This window comes from Gloeophyllum trabeum, assembly GCF_000344685.1.
Source record: "Gloeophyllum trabeum ATCC 11539 unplaced genomic scaffold GLOTRscaffold_00015, whole genome shotgun sequence".
NCBI classification, from domain to species: domain Eukaryota; kingdom Fungi; phylum Basidiomycota; class Agaricomycetes; order Gloeophyllales; family Gloeophyllaceae; genus Gloeophyllum; species Gloeophyllum trabeum.
Genome location: NW_006920424.1, coordinates 119,644 through 139,885, shown reverse-complemented (window position 1 = coordinate 139,885; position 20,242 = coordinate 119,644). Strand labels below are relative to the sequence as shown.

Genomic DNA, 20,242 nt, shown 5'->3' with positions numbered 1-20,242 from the left:
CCTGACGGCGACGACGCTCGATCGGAGCGTGTAAGTGGCGGCGCATACATGTCAAATCCATCAAACGAATTTTGTGTATTTAATGAGATTTATTCCATATTTTTACGACTACATACAAATGCTACAGCCATGCTCATCGTCGGCGACGACGACGACAGGCCTAAAGCGGGCGGCGACGACACGCCGGGCGCCGACGCTGGCGTTGTCACCTGACCCGTGGCGGTACACCCTAGGGTTGGGGTTTGCCACCAGACTTCTACCCGGACCGCGGCCGGAAGCGGCAAGGGCATGGTGGTCGACGGGGAAGACAGCGAGGACGGGGTGTCGAGCAGAGTAGCGGACGGCCTTATTATACTAGTGTAGGCGGTGACGTGTACTGTATGTAGACCGATGCTCGAGCGTTGAAGTCAAGGGGGACGAGGTGGGGTACCCAGGGGGGGCGTTCAGGTGGGGTGGCAAAATAAGGTTTTCAAGACCCCTTGGTCTCGCGTCTTGGGGCGTAGTCCCAAGTCTAAGGAATCTCGCTTTTGGTGTCACTCGGGTGAGTATACGGGTCCGAGACGTCTTGACCCTGCAGGCGGCCTAAACGCTAAACCCAAGCGAGTGCTTCCGTCATTATAACTGGGGTTACGGAAGGTAACGGTAGGTAACGGTGTCCGCTCCACCCCCGCCTTCTGCAGCTTCCGTCGCTTGGCCGGGCGATAAATAACGCAAGCCTTGTCTTCGATCCCGTCATCCGTTTACTTCGTTGCTAAGATGTTTCCGTCATCTCGTCGGCCGTACGCATCACGCCTGCTTGCGATTGGCCGCTGCGTCTGCTGAAACGACTTCGCGTGTTGGCGCTGTCCTCCTCTTCAACGCTCATATGCTTCTTGTGTACTCCACCGCTCTGTGATTTCTAGGTAACAAGGGGATTGACCTGTTTGGGTTTGGCGAGTTTAGGTCATCCTTTGTGCAGCCAGCAGACACGCTCCATCCAAGTTCCTGAAGAGATATCCCTTTCAGGTGGAACGTGGTATGGAACCTTGGTATGTGAGGGATTCGAGCCCGAGCCGGGAGACGCGAAATTAATCAAGGGTATGGAAGAATGGAACGCGTCTTCGACTCGCACCCGACGGATCCATCTCGTCTGTACTGCGGCGGTTTTATTACTCTCCTCTGCAACCGATCAGACGAAGATCTTCGCCCTAATTCTGACGTGACATCAGAGAACCGAGCGCATCCCTATTTTCTCCCGAGCAACCCTGAGGCGAGCGCTATAAAGCCCAAGCATATTCGGTGCGACTCCCCATTGACTTTCACGTCAGCTCTTCGCCTCCCCTCCTAAAGCAAAACCCTTCTCTGCCTTTTCCTTTACTTACCCCCACGATCTTTACAAAATGCGCTCTTTCACCGCCATCTTCACCGTCGCCGCTGCCGCCTTCGCTGGCTTCGCTTCGGCCGCCCCCGTCGACACTTCTGCTGTCTCTGGTGCCCTTGACACCGTCAAGGGTGTCGTGTCCGGCGTCCCCGTTGTCGGCGGCATCGTTCCCCGCACGGATGCTCCTCGTGGTGTCCAGGAGATCCTAATTGAGGTCCAGACCAAGATCACTCCCCTCGTTCAGCAGATCCGTACGGTGATATTTTCTTTCCCACTTAGCGCCATTCTGATTGAAGCTGTGTAGAGTTCATCAAGGCGGACAATGCCACCGTTGATGCTCTGACGCCTGTCGTCCAGGGCATTGAGGGTATCCTCAAGGGTGTCGTCCCTGAGCTCCAGACTCTCGTCGGCCAGCCCGTCGAGGTCATCCTTGCCTCTGTCACCGGGACCGCCCAGGTCACCGTCGGCGAGGTTGCCCAGCTCGTTGCTAACATCCTGACGGTCAGCGAATGTCTATTTTAGCAGCCCTACATTCTTTGCTCACAAGCTACTCTTGCAGCTCGTCTTCGGTGCGCTCAACTCGCTCCTCAACGTTGTCGGCACCGGCCTCGCTGCTCTGCAGCCCCTGCTCAACGCCCTCGGCGCCGCCGTCGCCGCCCTGTTGACTGCTGTCCTCGCCGCCGTCAACTCCGTTGTTGGTGGCCTGCTCTCAGCTGTCCTCGGCCTGATTGGTGACATCGTTCCGATCATCCTGAACCTCAACCTGGCCACTGTGATCTCCATTCTCAAGCTCTAAGCGGCCGATGACCTGATGTATGTATTCCTCATGGATCACTACAATGAATCAATTAATGAACTGACAACAATGTATGTTGGTAGACCATTACTTCCGACATACCCCTCACGCCACATCTACTCCCTCGCTGTCGTAGCTCAGTAATAGTATGCTTTGAATTAACACTTAATTCGCACCTCCTTTGCTGAGTGGTCAGTACAATTACGTCTGATTGCATAAGAACTTGTGTCCAGCAACCTCGCTTCGATGGTTCGAGCTTAGTATATGAGAGAACGAGGATACTGTTCAAGATGAACGAGGGTCGGAATGTCAGTTAATCTGAGAAAGCTTTAGAAGGAACTGAAGTTTGTCATGCTCTCAGTTCGACCATGCTACGAGTAAGCGCGAGACGGAGGACGCATAGAAGGAGGTGAAGCCACACATCGTGTGGTATGCTGGCCTGGATGTCGTACATATCATGAATCGTCGGACACCGCTTAGACACCGCAGAACTACTTCGTGGAGATCGAGCCAGAAGGTCCAACTCCCGGATGATCTCCCGTATATGACCGGATCGAGACAATGCGTTGCCTTAATACGGAGATTGCATTACCTGCTTTGGCACTGTGGCAAGGACTCTCTGCTTGCCACAACTATCCTCCACGGTCAGCGTATATAAAGCCACTGGCAGCAACTCTCGAGTATGGGTGAAGGCACACCTTTCCCTCAACATCTTCCCCTCAACATCCCTCGCGGCGCCGTCTTTCTCTCCTTCTACTTTGCTGTTTCTCTTTCAGCCAGCGTTCACTGCGGGAAATCCGGGTTAGTCGCTCGGAGCTCAGGGCATTTTACACTCATATTGGCAAGACTCCACGGAAGAGTTACTACTTCGCACTAGGCGGTGGGCCTTGCATTGTCACGGAGCGCGTTCGAGTCTCGTGACGTCGCTGGAAAGTCAGGTGCTGACTGGACCCCAGGAGCGCTGAGCATTCCTTGCTTGCATTATTGCACCGTTCTGAAGTTTGCTTCTGGTTCTCTGAAGGGACTTGGAGGATCGACGGGGCTGCTTACCAGGCAAAAACAGCGCAGAACGCGCGCACACGGCCTTCATCTCACAGAGTCTCACTACAGTCCCGGACAAGCAAAGGCAACAAATTGATTTCTGATCGAACGAGATTTTTTGGCGGGAAACCGACTTCAGATTCGGACTCAGGGAGGCTGGAAACATCCAAAAATGAGGTCCCCTTATTTTTCCCACGACTTTGTGATATGGCCAAAATTTTGGGCCATTTCAACAACATTCTACACAGTCACCGGACCTCCCAGGTCATGCCCTGAGCCTTTGGGGACCTGTAAACCCTTGCATGGAGCTGCATCTAGGCTTTTGAAGACTTCAGACCTCCTTCTGAGGCTGCCCACTGGCAAGGAAGTTCAAATTTATTACACATGTTACCTTGACTGCCATATTTGGCCTGCACTTATGAGAGCTATTATTGCATATCGGCTGGTCCAATTATTAGATTTAAGCCGGAATCAGACTCAGCTCATTGAAAGGAGACGATTGGCATATTTTCCGCATTTTTCCCGATTTGTTTTGTATACGGCCAAAATTTTGGCTAATCCCGACCCATTATTGAAGGCTACAGGGGGTTTATGGGAAATCGGCTCGTGCCAATCTCTTCTTTAGAGTCGAAATCACTCGTTTCTGCAATAAAATTGGGGTTCCCACGGCTGCTGGACCTCAGGAAATCCGGTCACCGAATTTGTTGTCTTTGGTTGTCCGGGACTGTAGTCCTGCCCCACAGATCCTCTCATATCGGCGACTCTCACGGCCCTGTGTACGGGGTCTCCTATCCAGTCACTTTTGCTATACGACTCTATTCCGAGCTCGGCTTCATTGCTTCACTGCATATCTCTGGCTAACTTATAAAAGGGTCGATCCGGATTGACTGGCTGGCCGTACCCCTTTACTAGTAGTTCAACATGCTTGCAGCCACCCGAGCAGCCAGCATCGCCGTGCGGACGGGCGCGAGGCGGGCAGTGGTCGTAGCGGGCCAGCGCCAGGCTGCCCTGTCCGTGGTGAGGAAGAGAAATAATGGGCAGATTAGAGGGATGCAGAATCTCGCGCAGACTGATCGGGTATGTGGATTCCCAATTCTACAGTTTATCGCGTACTGAGCTGGCGTATAGGACACTATCATGCGCCTCCTGTACTCTATCGGTACGAAGCAGGAGGTCGAGCGCTACCTGCGCATCTTCTCTTCGTCCTCGCACCCGTCTCACCCTGCCAAGTTTGCGGTGATAAAAGTTGGAGGCGCGGTCCTCGACGAACTGGACGAGCTCGCGCATAGCTTGAGTTTCCTGTACAGGGTCGGGTTGTACCCGGTCGTCCTGCACGGAGCCGGGCCGCAGCTCAACGACATTATAGAGCGGGAGGGAGTGATCCCCGATTACATTGATGGCATACGGGTCACAGGTGCGTGTCTGTGTTCGTGGTCTGTGTAATCAGTGTACCTTACCGGGTGAGACAGACGCAAAGACCCTGCAGATCGCCCGCCGCGTGTTCCTGGAAGAGAACCTGAAGCTGGTTGGGGCATTGGAGAAGCTGGGCACGCGTGCGCGCCCTATCACGTCTGGCGTGTTCACCGCCGATTACCTGGACAAGGAGAAATACGGCCTGGTCGGCAAGATCACCCGCGTAGACAAGAGGCCACTGGAGGCATCTATTAGAGCGGGTGCTCTGCCGATCCTGACTAGTCTCGCAGAATCGCCGGAAGGACAGATTCTGAATGTCAACGCAGATATCGCTGCGGGCGAGCTTGCCAAAGAGTTGGAGCCGCTCAAGATTGTGTTCCTGAACGAGAAGGGTGGCCTGTTCCACGGTGTAACTGGCGAGAAACTGGATGTCATCAATTTGGACGAGGTACGTGTTTCTCATATATTGCAGTGGACAGAATCTCACGATTATCATAGGAATACGATACGCTGATGAAGCAGCCGTGGGTCAAGTACGGCACGAAGCTGAAGCTGCGTGAATTCAAGGAGCTCCTGGACCACCTGCCGCGCTCGTCCTCCGTCGCTGTGATCTCTGCGTCAATGCTGCAGAAGGAGCTGTTCACGGACAGCGGTGCCGGCACTTTGATCCGCCGCGGGTACAAGCTATTCAAGCACGATTCCGTCGAGGGGCTCGGCGCCGACCGCCTCCGCCAGGTGATCCACGACCGGGACCCCGACGTGCTGTCCGGCGAGGCGAGCGTCACGGGCGTGCTCAACGAGCTGAAGAAGGCGCCGTACACGCTGTATGGCGACGAGCCGCTCGACGTCGTCGCGATTGTCTCGCACCCGCCCGGGGAGACCCCCGTGATGACGAAGCTCCTCGCGTCACGCAGCGGCATCCTGAACAGCGTCGTGGACAACGTGTTCAACGCGATCAAGAAGGACTACCGCCGGCTGTTCTGGACCGCGAACGCCGACGACGAGAACCGCGCGTGGCACTTCCAGCGCGCGGACGGGAGTTTCACGCGTTCGGGGAAGAGCCTGTTCTGGTATGGCGTGCAGGATGTCGCGGAGGTGGAGAAGATCGTGAAGGAGTTTGAGGCGAAGGGGCGGCTCGACCGGGCGTACTTGCCCGTCGGGCCCTCTGCACCACCTCACCGCGGCGCCGCAGCTCCATCGGGCCCCAGCGGGTCCAAGGCTTTCTCGACTCTGGCAAGGAGGATCCCTGGGTCGTCGAGAGGATATGCTACCGCGGCCTCTGCTCCCTCTACGGAGCCGAAGAGGCTTGGTTTGATTGGTGCGAGGGGATACACCGGGCAAGCGTTGACGACCCTCCTTGCGGGCCACCCCTACCTCAACCTGACGCACGTCTCCTCCCGCCAGCTGGTTGGGTACCCTCTCGAGTCGTACACCAAAGCTCCCGTCACGTACTCTAATCTGTCGGTGGAAGATGTTGAGCGGATGGAGAAGGACGGCGAAGTCGACGCGTGGGTCATGGCCCTGCCGAACGGCGCGTGCAAGCCCTTTGTGGATGCCGTCGACCGGGGTTCGCAAGCACGCAAGAGCGGAGACGCGAGCGTGATTGTGGACTTGAGCGCGGATTACCGGTTCGAAGATGGGTGGACGTATGGGCTTCCCGGTGAGGGACCTTTACCGTGAATGTATATTAGAATGATTGAAATTGAATTGTGTCTCTCTCTTTGCTGTCTGCTAGAGCTGTATGGACGCGAGTCAATCAGGGCATCCAAGAGGATATCGAACCCGGGGTGTTATGCGACGTCCTCGCAGCTGCTCATCGCGCCCCTCCTGAAGTACGCGAATCGGGCTTCGCTTCCTACCGTCTTCGGCATGTCTGGGTACAGCGGCGCGGGTACAGTTGCTACCACCGACTCCCATGGCAAGCCGGTTACCCTGCCTAAGGTCACCCCAGACAGCCTCGCGGGCGGCGTCAAGCCCTACTCTCTTACGGACCACATCCATGAGCGCGAAGCCGGCCGTCACTTGACGCGATTGCTTTCCGACCCCTCCAGTCCACTTAAGATCGCGTTCATCCCGAATGTGGCGCCATGGTTTAGCGGGATACTGTCCGTGCTCTCGATGCCGCTCAGCGAGAAGATCACGGCGAAGGACGTTGCGCAGCTGTATGAGAGCAGGTACGGCGGGGAGAAGCTGATCACGATCAAGCGGGAAGTACCCGTGCTGAAGGACGTGGAGAATAAGCATGGCTGGACTGTCGGCGGGTTCCAGGTGCATAGCGAGGGCGATAGGGCCGTTGTGGTCGTGAGTACTCTTTGTGGCGGAAACTCCTGCTCGAAGCTGACGTATTCCTGTGCTCCTTAGGGTGGTTTGGATAACCTGCTTAAGGGCGCAGCCACGCAGTGCCTGCAGAACCTGAATCTGGCTCTGGGATATGATGAATACGCTGGCATACCTACGGATTGAATGGGTTTGATCTCCGTCTGGGTGGTCATCTTGCTCCATATACTACATAACGGCTAAAAGTACTTAAGAACTATCGCGATAGAATTGCCTTACGGCGGGTAGTAAACATCGTTAAAATAGCGCCGGGGATGTGGTCCCGCCTTCCGAATTGGTGTCAATGGAAATAGAGACATCTACAAAGGATCCTAATGCCAATGCGTTAGCATCACCTCAACATCCTTCTTGTAGTTCTGCAAGCTGTAAAGCATGTTGACGAGACACACCGCTGCGCAAATGCTATTTGCTTTCCTCCGGCGTACACAAAGCAGCATGACTTCAAGCGTGGAGTGCCGGCCACTTTCGTACATCGTTTCTCTTCTAGCGCCTTGTATCTAAACCAAACCGACTTCATGGCCGCCGACGGCCAAGGCTCCGGCTATTATCAAAGTGCACTCTACCGCATCCAAGAGACAGAGGATAAGCCAAGGACAGTGCGTCCGCCGTATATTCCCCCGAACACGACGGAACGGCAGGTCAAGTCTGTTCGTAGATCTTCATTTCCCGAATCCGTGCGGTTCTTGCGTATATCGTGCAATGACGTCTCCCACAGGTCCCTGAACCGGCTGCCTTCAAACCGTCCGAGGAACAGCTCTGGGTGCTGGACGCAAACGGCGGACGGAAACCGAACGTGGACTTCCTGCGATACCATTTCTATCGGGAAGGTCGGTTGACCGAGTTCCAAGCCTTGTCCATTCTTCAACAAGCGACGGGGGTCTTGTCTAGGGAGCCTAACCTGCTGACGGTCGATGGCCCTGTAACGAGTGAGTCTTGGCTCTTACTGCTTGGCTGGGCGTCGACCTGACACGAGCCCGGCGGAGCTCAGTATGCGGAGACATCCATGGTCAATACGTGAGCTCGCCATCTCTGACCCTCGATCAAGTCCCTGCTCAGAGCCGTCTGCGCAGTATGATCTAATGAAGCTGTTTGACGTTGGAGGGCCGGTGGAGAACGGGAACTATCTATTTCTGGGAGATTATGTGGATCGCGGTTGTTTTGGTATTGAAGTGAGCGTTTCCGTCTCCATCGTTTTCTATATGGCTGCCAACGATCGAATGCATGGATTAGTGTCTACTGTTTCTGTATACCCTGAAGATCTGGTACCCTAATCGAATATTCCTCCTACGAGGCAACCACGAATGCCGGCATTTGACTGCATACTTTACGTTCAAGCAGGAATGTAAGCACGCCTCATGTCCGTCCTGGTCAAGTTCTCATCGGCATACACGCAAGGTCTACACAAGTACTCGGAGCGCGTGTATGACGAGTGTATACAATCGTTTTGCGCCCTACCCGTTGCAGCGGTAGTGGATGGCCGATTCTTCTGTGTTCACGGAGGAATATCCCCCCAGCTTGTCACCTTGGATGATATCTATAAGGCAGGGTCTTTCTTTGAGGTTTATTTCCGACGTTGCAACTAAGTTATGTTCTTCGCAGATGGATCGCTTCCAAGAACCCGGCTCTCATGGCCTGTTATGTGATCTCCTATGGGCCGACCCCATTGCCAACTTTGATAGTCCAGACGATCCAAGCGTGATGGGGTACGGATTCAGACACAACGAGACAAGGGGCTGTTCGTACTTCTTCACGTTAGTTCAAATCCCCGCTCGAGCGCTGCGTCATCACTGGTCCTGACTTTCCTGGCTAGATATGCCGCCGCTTGCACATTCCTCGAACGTAACGACCTTCTTGGTATCATCCGAGGGCACGAAGCGCAAGACGAAGGGCAAGTACCTTCCCTCTTTCGTGCAGAGAGCAACTTGAGAATGACGTCTTCTGCCATACAGGTATCGCATGTACCGGAAGACTCCCACAAAGAAGTTCACCTCCGTGATCACGATATTCTCCGCGCCAAACTACCTGGATGTGTACCACAACCGCGGCGCGATCCTGAAGTATGCGAACAAGAACATTACGATCCGCCAGTTCAACTGGACATCCCACCCCTATTGGCTCCCGAACTTCATGGACGCGTTCACTTGGAGTCTGCCGTTCGTTGGCGCCAAGAGTACGTCCCCTCTTCCCTTCTCTTCCGTGGCGGATCCCGGCCCTACACGTACTAATCTCCAATCGCTGTTAGTCACTGAGATGCTCCTCGCTATTCTTAGTATATGCAGCGAGGAAGAGCTCGACTCCGTCGACTCGGAAGAAGATGAGACACGCACGGTTGTCGATCTCAGCATGTCGGCGACGGAGATTGCGCAACGGCGGCAGGAGATCAAGAATAAGATCTTGGCTGTGGGCAAGATGCAGCGGATCTTCCAGCTGCTGAGGTTTGTGACTGCTTGGACTTCCAATACACTCCACATAACTGATGTGGGTGCTTACGCTTGCCAGAGAGGAGGCAGAGAGCGCCTCGGAGTTGTCGCCCAGCGATGAGGGCCCGTCGGCGTCTGGTCTGGCGCCTCGTCTTGGGCCTGATGCTCTGACGGTGCAGGGCAACAACGTCCGACGATATATCCGGACATTTGACGATGCGTATGTCTCTTATCTCTTAGCCCGTTGATTCCGCGTATTTCTGACTGTGATTGACATGCAGGCGCCGTTCCGACCTTGTCAACGAGCGGCTTCCCGAGTTCTCACCGCCGCCTTCACACTTCCCCCTGGTGCCTGCGCCGAGTATGCGCTTGCAGAAGGCGGGCAGTCCGGGGAATATGGAAGTCCTCATTAAGCGGGTATTGGAGGAGACGGAAGACGGTGATGTTGTAGAGCATATAGCGGATCGCATAGCACAGGGGAGGAGGGTGACGGGGAGACCCAGGGCGCTGAAGCGGTTCGAGACGACGTGAACTGAGACTCTATCGTTCAGTGGACATCTACGGCTTGGGATGGTTTGCAGACTACGTATCAGGAATATATCAATAATGTGACAACAGGAGTTGGACAGCACACGTCGCCAGCAGCGAAAGCAGCGGCCAACTGAAATCGTTTAGTAGCGCCTCGCACTTACGTACAGGATTGGACCTCAATCCTGAGATGAGATGAGCGTCTAAACTTTACTTCTGGTAATCGACTCAACACCGTGATTGAGTGAAGGCTTATATCTATTGACGGGATATCACGGAGCATAATAAGGATGGGAAAGGCAAAACGTCGGAAAACCAACCAGACAGGCTCCATAATCGATAGGCACTGATACAGAGTAAGCCCGAAGAGAAGCTCCTTCACCGCTGGCTCCGACGTAGAATACTGGCGCTATATTCGTGCGGGAGCCAGAACATCGAGTGCAACCGTGGAGGGACGCACAAGGCGGCTGAACAGATCACTTTAGAGTTAACCTCGGAGTTTCGGAGGAAAGTGCCCCTTGCAACGGCGCAGATTATATCGCATGCTTTGGAGACCTGATCAAAGAACCTTCTATGAGTCTTGACGTTGAAGCCTGGCAGCGGTTGCCGCAGTCCCTGACTCGGTGAATGCAACATGTCTCGGTGCGAAACCTATAGTGGTGCAGTTCCTACTTCAGGCATAGGAACTGAGACGGACGTTCAGGGAATACAGATGAAGGGTCTAGAGTTCTACTCTCCGCAAGGTCCAGGAGACGGCTATCTGTACGATGGATTAATTCACCGTCACCGTAGGCACACCCACACCTGTCCGGCGCCTGTGGTAGGGACACCAACCGCTTTTTAGCTAGCCGGCGGTTCCATGCTGCATGGTGAGACGACACAGTCCACCTGACCATCCTGTTGTTCTATTCCGCACCGATATATCATTATCAGCCGCCGGTTGTGTATCAATTGCACGCACAGTACGAAGCTCTAGGTAAACCTTGACCAGCGAGCTTAAGCTGACACCCGCTTCGTGCTTTCGCGCGCCTGAGATTATAAAGTAGCGGCGACTAGATACAGCATCAACAAGTATCGATGGCCTGAGAACATACCGTAAAGCTATGAACCTCATCACGTCTCATGTCTCAGCTGGACACACGAAAGTAGCTCACAAGTCAGGCAGTCACGGCCTATGTTATGAGCGAACTGGACACCTGTATCAAGCGTTAAGAATAATTAGATCCGGACGGATAACAAGACGTATGATTTCAGGAAGGGATAAGCAATGTGGGTCACTGAAGTCAGCACATGAACGAGTAAAAGGAGTAACGCTCAGGAGGAAGTGTGAGAGGCTGAGGGATGTTGGCTGCGAGTAGTTTTTGATCAACTAAATAAAAATAACAAAGGGCCTTACCCAAGTGCCGGTAACGAACAACATAGTGCTCAAACGAGTTTGCCCTAGATGTTCCAGATGTGAGACTATATCGTGTTTAAAAGGTTGGAGTATCTTAGACTGTGACCTCAATAATAGTTATAGGACACAACTGACGATGTCTTACGTGCTATTATGAAAGGATGCTGAGACTTTGAGTTTGCAGATTCGTACCGGCTGATTCGACTTGCCTTCTACTAGCAGTCCGTAGAGTCTCTTGACCGAAGTTATTAGTTGTTAAGAACGCGAGTGAGTGAGCACTGGCGAGGCTGTGCCATGATGCAGAGCAAAGTAAAAATAACGACCTTATATGTGACTGGTGGCTGCCAAGGCATGCGCTCACGCGACGCACTCGAGTGACTCGACAGCATCGCGTCCCCGTATGACGCACACCTGATGCAGGTAGAGTAGGTCGAGGGAGTGTCATGCAAGTGTCTGTGGCCTCCAAAATATACAGGTAAACATATGCAAATATATTTAAAGTATCTAAAAATACGAAAATATTTGTCGGAGATTTCCGTCATTGCATATAATTGGATATAATCCGATAATAATCCTTCGCTCTAATGATAATACGATTTTTGCTTATAATGAATTATAATCCTAAAATAATTTCAATAAAAGTGCATTATAATTAAGGATGCTTTTTTCAAACGCCTCCCAGCGCTTTGATTTGTACTTGCTATTGAACCCCAATATAGTGGCAATATATTGATGTGGTGCACAAGGGACAGTGGCAAGGACACCCGCAGATATTTGTGTCGATGTCTTTTCACAATTATAATGGATGACGGAAAGTTCCGACATTGTCAATTTCCACTGGCCTTGACTCACAGTTGTCTCGCTGCAGTCGTTCGCTCCGTAGCGCTGGTGACAGCTGGTGACACCACCTCGTTTTATAGCATGACTACCTTTTTCAGGGCATGAAGAGCCAAATCCTTAGGGCAAAGGCAGGATTCATCCCCGTCAAGCAAACTACTGTGGAAGATTGGACGTGCCTGTGATATTCAACAGCTCGAATGTACAAAACTAACACAGACCCGCAACATGACAGGACATGTCACCATTGTCACGCACGCGCTTCAAAGCGCCCCTACAATATGTTGATGCTCTAGGCATATGTGGTGCCAGGCTCCTAGAACCATCCGTCTCGCGTCCTCGATCCTCTCTGCTAGGGCGTGTGTGAAGATGTTATCTAATATGGCTTATATAATGCACTTTATTTATAGCTGTGTTTCCTGATTAAGCCGAACGGTGAGGATGAGGACGCTATGAGACGGCTGGCCCAACTCGTCGTCCGAGGTTTCACCGGAATTATGTAAGGTAGCTAAGCGACTAACGACGCGTCGGTTTACCGTTGGTTTATTGACGTTCGTCGACTGCCCGATTCGGATTGAGGCTTGCTCTTCGAGCATGTCCTCTGCTCGTCTGCACATTGACGGCGTCGTGGACTTAAAGATGTTTATATCAGAGTAGTGCTATATCTGTATTATTGATGACATGCACGTTCACCAACTGCACTGGGAACATCCCAATTCAACAAATAAAACAATGAATGACTATTTACCACAACAGTCTAGATAGGGCAAGCTGCTCTGGTCTCTCTCTTTCTCTTTGCATACCAAAGCCAAAGGAGACTAACTACACACACAATATTAAAAGGTCTCAGGCTACTCTGCAATGAAGAACTTGGTGCTTGGACTTTGCATTGTATGTAAATTAATCTATTCATCGAAAATATAGCAACAGACCCCTAGACACTCGTGTATTATTGTTTCACTATCTCACTATCTAAGAAATGGCTTGCTATATTACCGTCAGATTTTATCCCTGTCCCACCGCCGTCAATGTGCAGACGAGCAGAGGACATGCTCGAAGAGCAAGCCTCAATCCGAATCGGGCAGTCGACGAACGTCAATAAACCAACGGTAAACCGACGCGTCGTTAGTCGCTTAGCTACCTTACATAATTCCGGTGAAACCTCGGACGACGAGTTGGGCCAGCCGTCTCATAGCGTCCTCATCCTCACCGTTCGGCTTAATCAGGAAACACAGCTATAAATAAAGTGCATTATATAAGCCATATTAGATAACATCTTCACACACGCCCTAGCAGAGAGGATCGAGGACGCGAGACGGATGGTTCTAGGAGCCTGATGTGGTGCTGTATTTACTTGCGAAGGCTCTCGTCTAGAAGATATTCGCCGCTTTCGCGGAGCCTAAAGACCTTCATGCGGGCGAGAGAAAATTCTCGCTTCGCTGCCATCGGTGTCGATTATAGGATGCCCGAACATGCCATGCCTTGCCCGGGCCTCGGTAATGATGGATCGAAGCTATGGAATGAAAACCAGTCATCGAAATATCCGTTAAGAGGTAAGCGGTGTGTGGTCTCCTGTTAAAATATCCGACATATACGCGGGAGCCAACTGCATTATCTGAGGTCATCACACCATATAGTCGTCGTCCGTATGTTACTTAGTACAACTTAGCTCGCAGCTACAGCAACACCGCAATGATAGCGAGAGGTACCATGGCTTACCAGAAATCTTAATGGTCGATGTCCGATATGTTTCGCTCCAGTGCTTTGGCGTGTGATTCCCAAGAAGAAACTGAGTCGTCCTACTCGGGCTCACAGATGCCTTCCCTGGTCCTGTAAGTTGGGCTGATTACATCGAGGTCTTCTGTCACAGCGAACGTTAACACTCTCATGCTCGGAAGGGCACGCTTTCACAGGACTCCTCATTGCACTCTTCTATGTCCACTATTTCGCCGGGCTTCCCCCCTGCGTAGCTTGCCATGGATGTTCTCATCTGGTGCGCCTGAAGTGGCTAGTAGGCAGAAGGTCTTCTGCTATGATGATCTCCTATCTGGTATATATGAGCGTCATGTGGCAGCCGCTAGCTCAATAACTCGGATGTCACCGTTTGTAGACTCGGTTTCTTCCCTAGATGGCCGGTGCTCCTAATGAATCGCAACTCGGGGTCGGCTTTCATTTCCCTAACCCCCGCCCATCCCGAGCTTTAGACTTGAAGGCCGTTCCATGCATCTTGTGCAACGGAAGGGTGCCATGCCCATCAAAAGGTACGACAGTTATATTGGCGTAAACGCTGTTACAAGTTAAGCCCGGTCCGTCGTGTCAAGTGTTTTGCACGGACGGCCATAGGTCTGGCTCGTCTTTCACGCGCGCAAGTCTTCTTGGGACCTCGGGATCTCATACATTCAGTAGGGTCCGTTCCGCCACGGGCATATACGTGGTTGCGAATTTAGTCTGCTGGTACCTGGAATGGGGTCCATGGAATTGAGGAAGCAAAGACTCTCGCGGAAGGTGATAGCTCTGGATATATGAGGAGCTCATGAGGACACCCGAGTCAGACACGTGCGCAGACTCCTCGATAATTTCGAAGGTTATGGTCACATACCGCGTATTGAGGGATTACGTGCTTTCTACTCAACTCAATCGACCGAGGTGTAGGGCATACATCCTTCTCGACCGCTGCAACCACATATACTCAAATAATATTATGATGTGCCACGTGGCGGGCGGAAAGGCTGGCCTATGTAGGTTTGTCAAGATTGGCGGCATGCCGTTGGAAGGTATGGAGATAACGCCGCTGCATCAGGTTGATGGGGCATCTCCCTTCTCAAAATCGACTCCTCAGCATCGATGGTAAAGTATGACGTTCACATCAGGGGAAGTGTCGGGAAACTGGTAAAGTCATCCATATTTTACCCTCGTACCCACGCTCGACTTTGACCTTACCCTTCGAGCGGCGTGCTGCGATAGATTCCGTCATAATATGGGCCCTTTGTGACAAATGATGACATTCGATACTACTCGGGCATATGGTGGCCAAGTGGAAACCAGTGAGCGTCCGGCATTATCCTTGAAACACTTCTGGCTTTAAAGTGACCGACACCCTGTTGAAGTGAGAAGCCTTTACAGATGAACTGGCATGCCGCTGAAGCCGTTTCAAATTGCTGCTGCTGACTTACACGAGTCTTGAGTTGTTCGTAGGATGCGCGAAAGTGAGAAACGTAGGAAGGCCGAAGGCGATTGTAATCTCAGATTAATATTTGCTTCCGGCATTCGCTGTTTTATAGCCCCAGTTCCGAAGATTATCGTTATCATATCTGGATAGATCTACTCTCAGCTCAGAAGATGCCGGCCATTTATGCGCAACCGCCGCACGAGCGTGCCATGGGAATCTCTGAGGTTTGATTGTCATAGGCACCCATTTGGCGTGGTATCCTGGACAGCATGGGAGCGTTCTAGAGGAGGTTGTCGGTTCCGTGCGGTGCAGCACCGTCCGCATCGACATTATCAAGGCACTTACGTCGTACGGGCAGGGTGTTAAGTCTCCGAGGGCGCAACTGACTCGGCAGAATGTCCGGTCTTCAGAATCGTCTAATCCAGACAGAAGACATGACATCAATTACCGGCGAACAGACAAGATTAGACTGTTCTCGCGCCTCTGCATATCTCGGCTCAAGCAAATAGCCGGGAGACCAACTAATGTTAGAGTGTAGAGTTGTGGGTGTCTTTGCACGGGAAAGTCCTCGTCTCGGAAGGTCGGCGACCTGGTTCTATGATCATGCAGATGCTCCGGCTGCGCGGCGGAAGTAGGGAAAGGGTTGCGATGCAGTACAGCCCCTTCGCTGAAGTTATTTAGGTAAGAGGCCCATTGTGATCTCTTCCTTGGGTATCCGCCAGGGAAGTCCCAAGTTAAACGTGGGGTCCTACCTCTCATTTACCTACGACGGGGCCTGTGTCCTTCGTTGATTGCCTTGGCCTGAAAATGATCCATCAGGACCTACAACCCCGTGTAGCGTATTTTTATCGTCATGAGGTATTCGGCACAGCGTCGACCTTATAAAGGCTGGTAACATGCTCCTAGCTTTATTAGAGGCTAGGTGCAAGATGCACTCTCCGTCGCTCAGGATCGCTCTCCTCCTTGTTTGTGCAGGATCTGCTCATATATGTTTCCGAGCACCCAATCCTCCACCCCCGTCTGAGCAGCAGCTCAAGAAGAGGAATATTTTCGAGAAGAAGGTTCGTTGGGTCACCTTCAGCTGCCAGGTTCGTGCTAGTGTTTATATGTGAGAGATGACAAGCGGGCTTACTTTCGGACGTGCCTCGCGAAGGCTGGCGCTGCGCTCGCAGCTCTATTTGATGCTGCAGCGACATATGGTGTAGCCTTCGCTCCGACACAGTTACAGAGATACACTTGCTTCCGACCATTACCCGTAGCGCTGATGGAGGTCGATCCAATATTCCTGTCGGGGGTCACCCTCATGGTTTTGGGATGCGTCCTCCGCAAATGGTGTTACCGAACATTGGGTCGTCTATTCACTTTTGAAGTCAGCATCGACCCTTCCCATCGCCTCGTCACAGAGGGGCCATATGCATATGTCCGCCATCCGAGCTACACCGGCATTTTTCTCGTGCTCGCCGGTGCAACTACGGTGATGTGCTCAAAGAACTCCTGGTTGCGACAGTGCGGAGTCATGGAGAGGGGAGGTGCCGTAACGTTGATCATGTGGCTTGCGCTATGCGCCTGGTCGGGGAATTGTCTGAGACAGAGGTTGGAAGTGGAAGATGGGGAACTGAAAGTTAAGTTCGGAAAGATCTGGGAAGATTATGCTGCGCGGGTACCCTATACGCTTATCCCAGGTTTAGTCTAGCATAAAAGCTTGTGGCGCTCCAGGCTTGGTTCATGGTAGACATTCCCGCGATGGATGGGTGCAGTATATTGAGGGAAGAAGGTTAGACTTGCGTTCTTGATGTCATGTCGCCTACAGCCTCGGCAAATGATTACCAATGGTACCACAGTACCACCGATCCAATTCAGTTGACGTGGTCCTCAGGGTGTTGCTGCGTAGATCCTGTGGTCTCGGTGACATGGGAACTGATAGCCGACTTAGCTCTGCAAGTCTGTTTGACAAAGCAGTGACAGGCGTTGACGTGAAGATTCTGGCAGCAAGAGTTGTGAGCGTTCGATCAGCGAGTAGTGAGTAATGCTCGCGATGCAATGTGGTCAGGTCATGCCGTGTGCAGCCAATTGGTATGCATGGTAAACAAACACCGGTCGACTAGACTACGGGAGACTTCAGATATCTTTTTTGCGCCACGTATTCCTGTCCATTATTCAGTTCGTTCTAATATGTCGCGATTCGGAAAGAGGCAGAAAACCAAAGCAGCCGAGAACAACCACCTACACGATGGAGAATCGGTAAGAATATTACTTGAATTTCAAGACCGTGGAACTTCTCCCGAAACAACAGTAGGGGGGACCTGGCAATAGATGCAGCTGAACCGACTGGAGACACATACTGTACAAAGGGAGCGACCTATCCGTCTAGTCCAGTGATAGTCCCTGCCCTGACGTGGTCAGCCGCGTTCACTTGGCCAGTAGAAGGCTGGGCACATTTTGAATACACGTGGAGATAGGCAGGAGAAGAAGAAGAGAGGTCGAGCGGTTCCGAGGATTCTTAATATACTTGTCAGACAAGGGCGCCAGATGACATGGAGCGGCGGGGGAGACTTTCTCTAAAAAGCTACTAGCTGATTCTCATGAGCCTACCGAAGCGAGTAGCCGGTAATCAACAAGAGGGCATTCGGTCTTACCGGCATCCACAATAACGGCTAAAGCATCCGGTGCACGTCACTTGGGTGTGAAAGACGCTCCTCCACAGATCATCATCAGAATTTCCTTCCACTAGAATCAGCTGTAGCGACAGTACGAGTGAAGATATAATCAGGTGGGTGCTGCCAGTGTGGATATTGGTATCCGGCTTGCGGAGTCGATGCCGGGAGGTAACCTATGTCGGACCAACGGTTAGTGAGATAGATCCCGATGGCACTCGCTCCGGAGGTGTATTTGAATGACAGACATTACACAGCAAAGCCGGCAGAATGAGCGGACTGTTCGTCAGTAAAGAAACCGGTCGCGCAGTGATTCTGGAATAAATCTGTCCGAGGAATGAGACGATATTTTGACTGGACAGCGCGATGCCAGCACTGATACAAGAGAGTCCGTGGCTCCTCGTACTGCAGGATAGCCTGTGGATTTATCACGGATATATTACCACGTTGCGGGTAGCGCATATTCGAATATATCTTGAGCTGCCAGGGAACGCCTGTAACGAGGAAATATTATCAAATAATCCACAATTTCACCGACAAGCGCCCTGTTGCCTCACGATATGTCAATTACCATTGCAAGCGTCGGTGTCTTCCGACATTATCCGGGGGGTACCTTTATCTGCTGGAGACTTAATACGGTCAATTCCGAGGCAAGAAGGGAATATGAGGCCCCTCGGGCGACGTACCAACGAATCGGAGGTGTCTGTTCTGCGACCTTGAGGTTAACAGACGTGTTTCCATAAGACAACTATGAAAACAGATGTCTCCTGAGAAAATATGTATCTAAAAGCTAAAGCCCCGATCGATGGACTTGGCTGAGAAAGAAAATTACGAACACGAGAGAATCGTGGTTCGGTGAGCTTTGCACATCCCATGCCCTCGATATACTTCGGAAGGAAAGTCCAGAAAGACTTCCGCAGTAGAGACACAGCGGAACACCAGCAGACGCGTTCTGTTTAGCTCCATGATGTATCTATAACTGTCGTAAGTCATAGATACGAGTGCGGTCACTGCGGGTCACAGTCGACAGGGCCCATGAGTTCTGCAGTGCGCGTGTTCACTTACGTTCAACGCATTATAGAAACGAAAGCGAGACAAAACAAAGCCAAGCCAAGAAATTCAAATGGCCGTGCGATCGCAAGGGTTCTCCTCGTGTGCCTGTCAATGCAAACTGGTAATATACACGCGGATGTTATAATCCTCTCCGCATATCCCCAGAATCAGAGAACATACTGAATATATTAATCAAAGTGCTCATACGGTCCTCCGGGAGCGATTTCCGTCATTCCTCCCGACATACGCGAGCTTACCACGCTCGTGAGTTGGAGCCGAAGGTGGAAGAACTGGAAGAGGAGCAAGGGAACCCTAACCTCAAGCCAGACCCGAACAGAATACCATATCTAGCTCACACCGACCGCTATATAGTCTCCATGTCGCCTACAAACTCTCGGGCCGGTAGACTGGCTGTTGATCCAATTTGAAGTTGCAGTGTCAACCATACTATCATTGAGGGCAGTGATGGGCCGGTTAAGGCTGAACCCCTTGCCTCCTGGACCGGGTTTGACCAGTTTCCCACGTTAAACCCAGGTTTGACGAAAGTTAAGGAGTTAATGCGTGACCCGCACATGACTTGTACCTGCCATATGAGGCCGTAATGATATCATAGATAGTCACGTGCATTGCGCGCCCGGAAGCTGAGACCGGGCAAGCGCGTCTCGTTGAAGTTGAATGTTACGTTGATTACGGCGCGTTACCTTCCCCTGCGAAACCCATCTCGTTATCCATCATCAGTGATCTATGCCGACGGTCTCTCAGTGGTGGGAATACTTCCGGAAGGGCACGCAGCACTACAAGAATGACACCGTCCACTGGGATGCATGGTGCAATTCGTGCCTCAAGCACCGTACAAATGAAATTGTACAGTTTCAGAGGGTGACTAGTCAAAGCTCGGGATCTGCGGGAGTAGTGATGAGCTATGAAGATGCCGAGGCATGCGGTATGTCTCTGTAATCTCTTTAAAACAAACTCTGCTGATACTCTATCATATATGGACAGTCATGGCCGACAAGACAGCTTCATTTTATATGCCAGGCAAGATAGATAGAATGGTCCGACACCTCTCCTCGTGTCCCAATGTCCCCGACTCTGTCAGGCAAGCAGCGGCTCTCGAAAGGTTCCAGTCCAAGTCTCGAGGGAAGGAGAACCGGCCGCCCAGTCTCTCCGCCTCCCGCTCGACAGTCTTTCCGACAGGGACAGCACTTCCAAGCTCCAATAATCCCACCATGACTCAG

The 20,242-nt window shown here is 52.1% G+C and overlaps 5 protein-coding genes across 5 annotated transcripts; all 5 read left to right on the top strand.

Moving 5' to 3' along the window:
* The first annotated feature begins 811 nt into the window (after positions 1-811).
* Positions 812-2,325, top strand: GLOTRDRAFT_140907 (uncharacterized protein). Its single transcript, XM_007871740.1, has 4 exons — positions 812-1,611; positions 1,665-1,861; positions 1,920-2,173; positions 2,240-2,325. Exons 1-3 carry the CDS (start codon positions 1,380-1,382, stop codon positions 2,154-2,156), a joined length of 666 nt encoding a protein of 221 aa, XP_007869931.1. The 5' UTR covers positions 812-1,379; the 3' UTR covers positions 2,157-2,173; positions 2,240-2,325.
* A 1,584-nt stretch (positions 2,326-3,909) lies between these two features.
* Positions 3,910-7,222, top strand: GLOTRDRAFT_65625 (acetylglutamate kinase ARG6). Its single transcript, XM_007871739.1, has 6 exons — positions 3,910-4,274; positions 4,326-4,611; positions 4,667-5,058; positions 5,109-6,270; positions 6,346-6,911; positions 6,972-7,222. The coding sequence occupies exons 1-6, from the start codon at positions 4,119-4,121 to the stop codon at positions 7,071-7,073; spliced, it is 2,664 nt and encodes an 887-aa protein (XP_007869930.1). The 5' UTR covers positions 3,910-4,118; the 3' UTR covers positions 7,074-7,222.
* Positions 7,223-8,422: 1,200 nt separating this feature from the next.
* GLOTRDRAFT_81033 (Metallo-dependent phosphatase) lies at positions 8,423-10,037 on the top strand. The gene is made up of 7 exons (XM_007871738.1): positions 8,423-8,488; positions 8,547-8,698; positions 8,758-8,835; positions 8,897-9,117; positions 9,190-9,382; positions 9,447-9,587; positions 9,649-10,037. The coding sequence occupies exons 2-7, from the start codon at positions 8,547-8,549 to the stop codon at positions 9,896-9,898; spliced, it is 1,035 nt and encodes a 344-aa protein (XP_007869929.1). The 5' UTR covers positions 8,423-8,488; the 3' UTR covers positions 9,899-10,037.
* Positions 10,038-16,226: 6,189 nt separating this feature from the next.
* Positions 16,227-16,990, top strand: GLOTRDRAFT_48780 (ICMT-domain-containing protein; the record flags this gene model as incomplete). Its single annotated transcript, XM_007871699.1, has 3 exons — positions 16,227-16,385; positions 16,421-16,496; positions 16,557-16,990. The coding sequence occupies 3 exons, from the start codon at positions 16,227-16,229 to the stop codon at positions 16,988-16,990; spliced, it is 669 nt and encodes a 222-aa protein (XP_007869890.1).
* Positions 16,991-19,748: 2,758 nt separating this feature from the next.
* On the top strand, positions 19,749-20,237 carry GLOTRDRAFT_132821 (uncharacterized protein; the record flags this gene model as incomplete). Its single annotated transcript, XM_007871737.1, has 3 exons — positions 19,749-19,947; positions 20,007-20,165; positions 20,218-20,237. The coding sequence occupies 3 exons, from the start codon at positions 19,749-19,751 to the stop codon at positions 20,235-20,237; spliced, it is 378 nt and encodes a 125-aa protein (XP_007869928.1).
* Positions 20,238-20,242: the final 5 nt, after the last annotated feature.

Excerpts from the sequence above, each read along its gene's own strand:
- GLOTRDRAFT_140907 (XM_007871740.1), top strand. The coding sequence starts at position 1,380 with ATGCGCTCTTTCACCGCCATCTTCACCGTCGCCGCTGCCGCCTTCGCT. Across the intron at positions 1,612-1,664 it reads TCCCCTCGTTCAGCAGATCC|AGTTCATCAAGGCGGACAAT; the intron begins GTACGGTGATAT and ends GAAGCTGTGTAG. Across the intron at positions 1,862-1,919 it reads TCGTTGCTAACATCCTGACG|CTCGTCTTCGGTGCGCTCAA; the intron begins GTCAGCGAATGT and ends CTACTCTTGCAG.
- GLOTRDRAFT_65625 (XM_007871739.1), top strand. The coding sequence starts at position 4,119 with ATGCTTGCAGCCACCCGAGCAGCCAGCATCGCCGTGCGGACGGGCGCG. Across the intron at positions 5,059-5,108 it reads ATGTCATCAATTTGGACGAG|GAATACGATACGCTGATGAA; the intron begins GTACGTGTTTCT and ends CGATTATCATAG. Across the intron at positions 6,912-6,971 it reads GCGATAGGGCCGTTGTGGTC|GGTGGTTTGGATAACCTGCT; the intron begins GTGAGTACTCTT and ends TGTGCTCCTTAG.
- GLOTRDRAFT_81033 (XM_007871738.1), top strand. The coding sequence starts at position 8,547 with ATGGATCGCTTCCAAGAACCCGGCTCTCATGGCCTGTTATGTGATCTC. Across the intron at positions 9,118-9,189 it reads GCCGTTCGTTGGCGCCAAGA|TCACTGAGATGCTCCTCGCT; the intron begins GTACGTCCCCTC and ends AATCGCTGTTAG. Across the intron at positions 9,383-9,446 it reads CGGATCTTCCAGCTGCTGAG|AGAGGAGGCAGAGAGCGCCT; the intron begins GTTTGTGACTGC and ends TACGCTTGCCAG.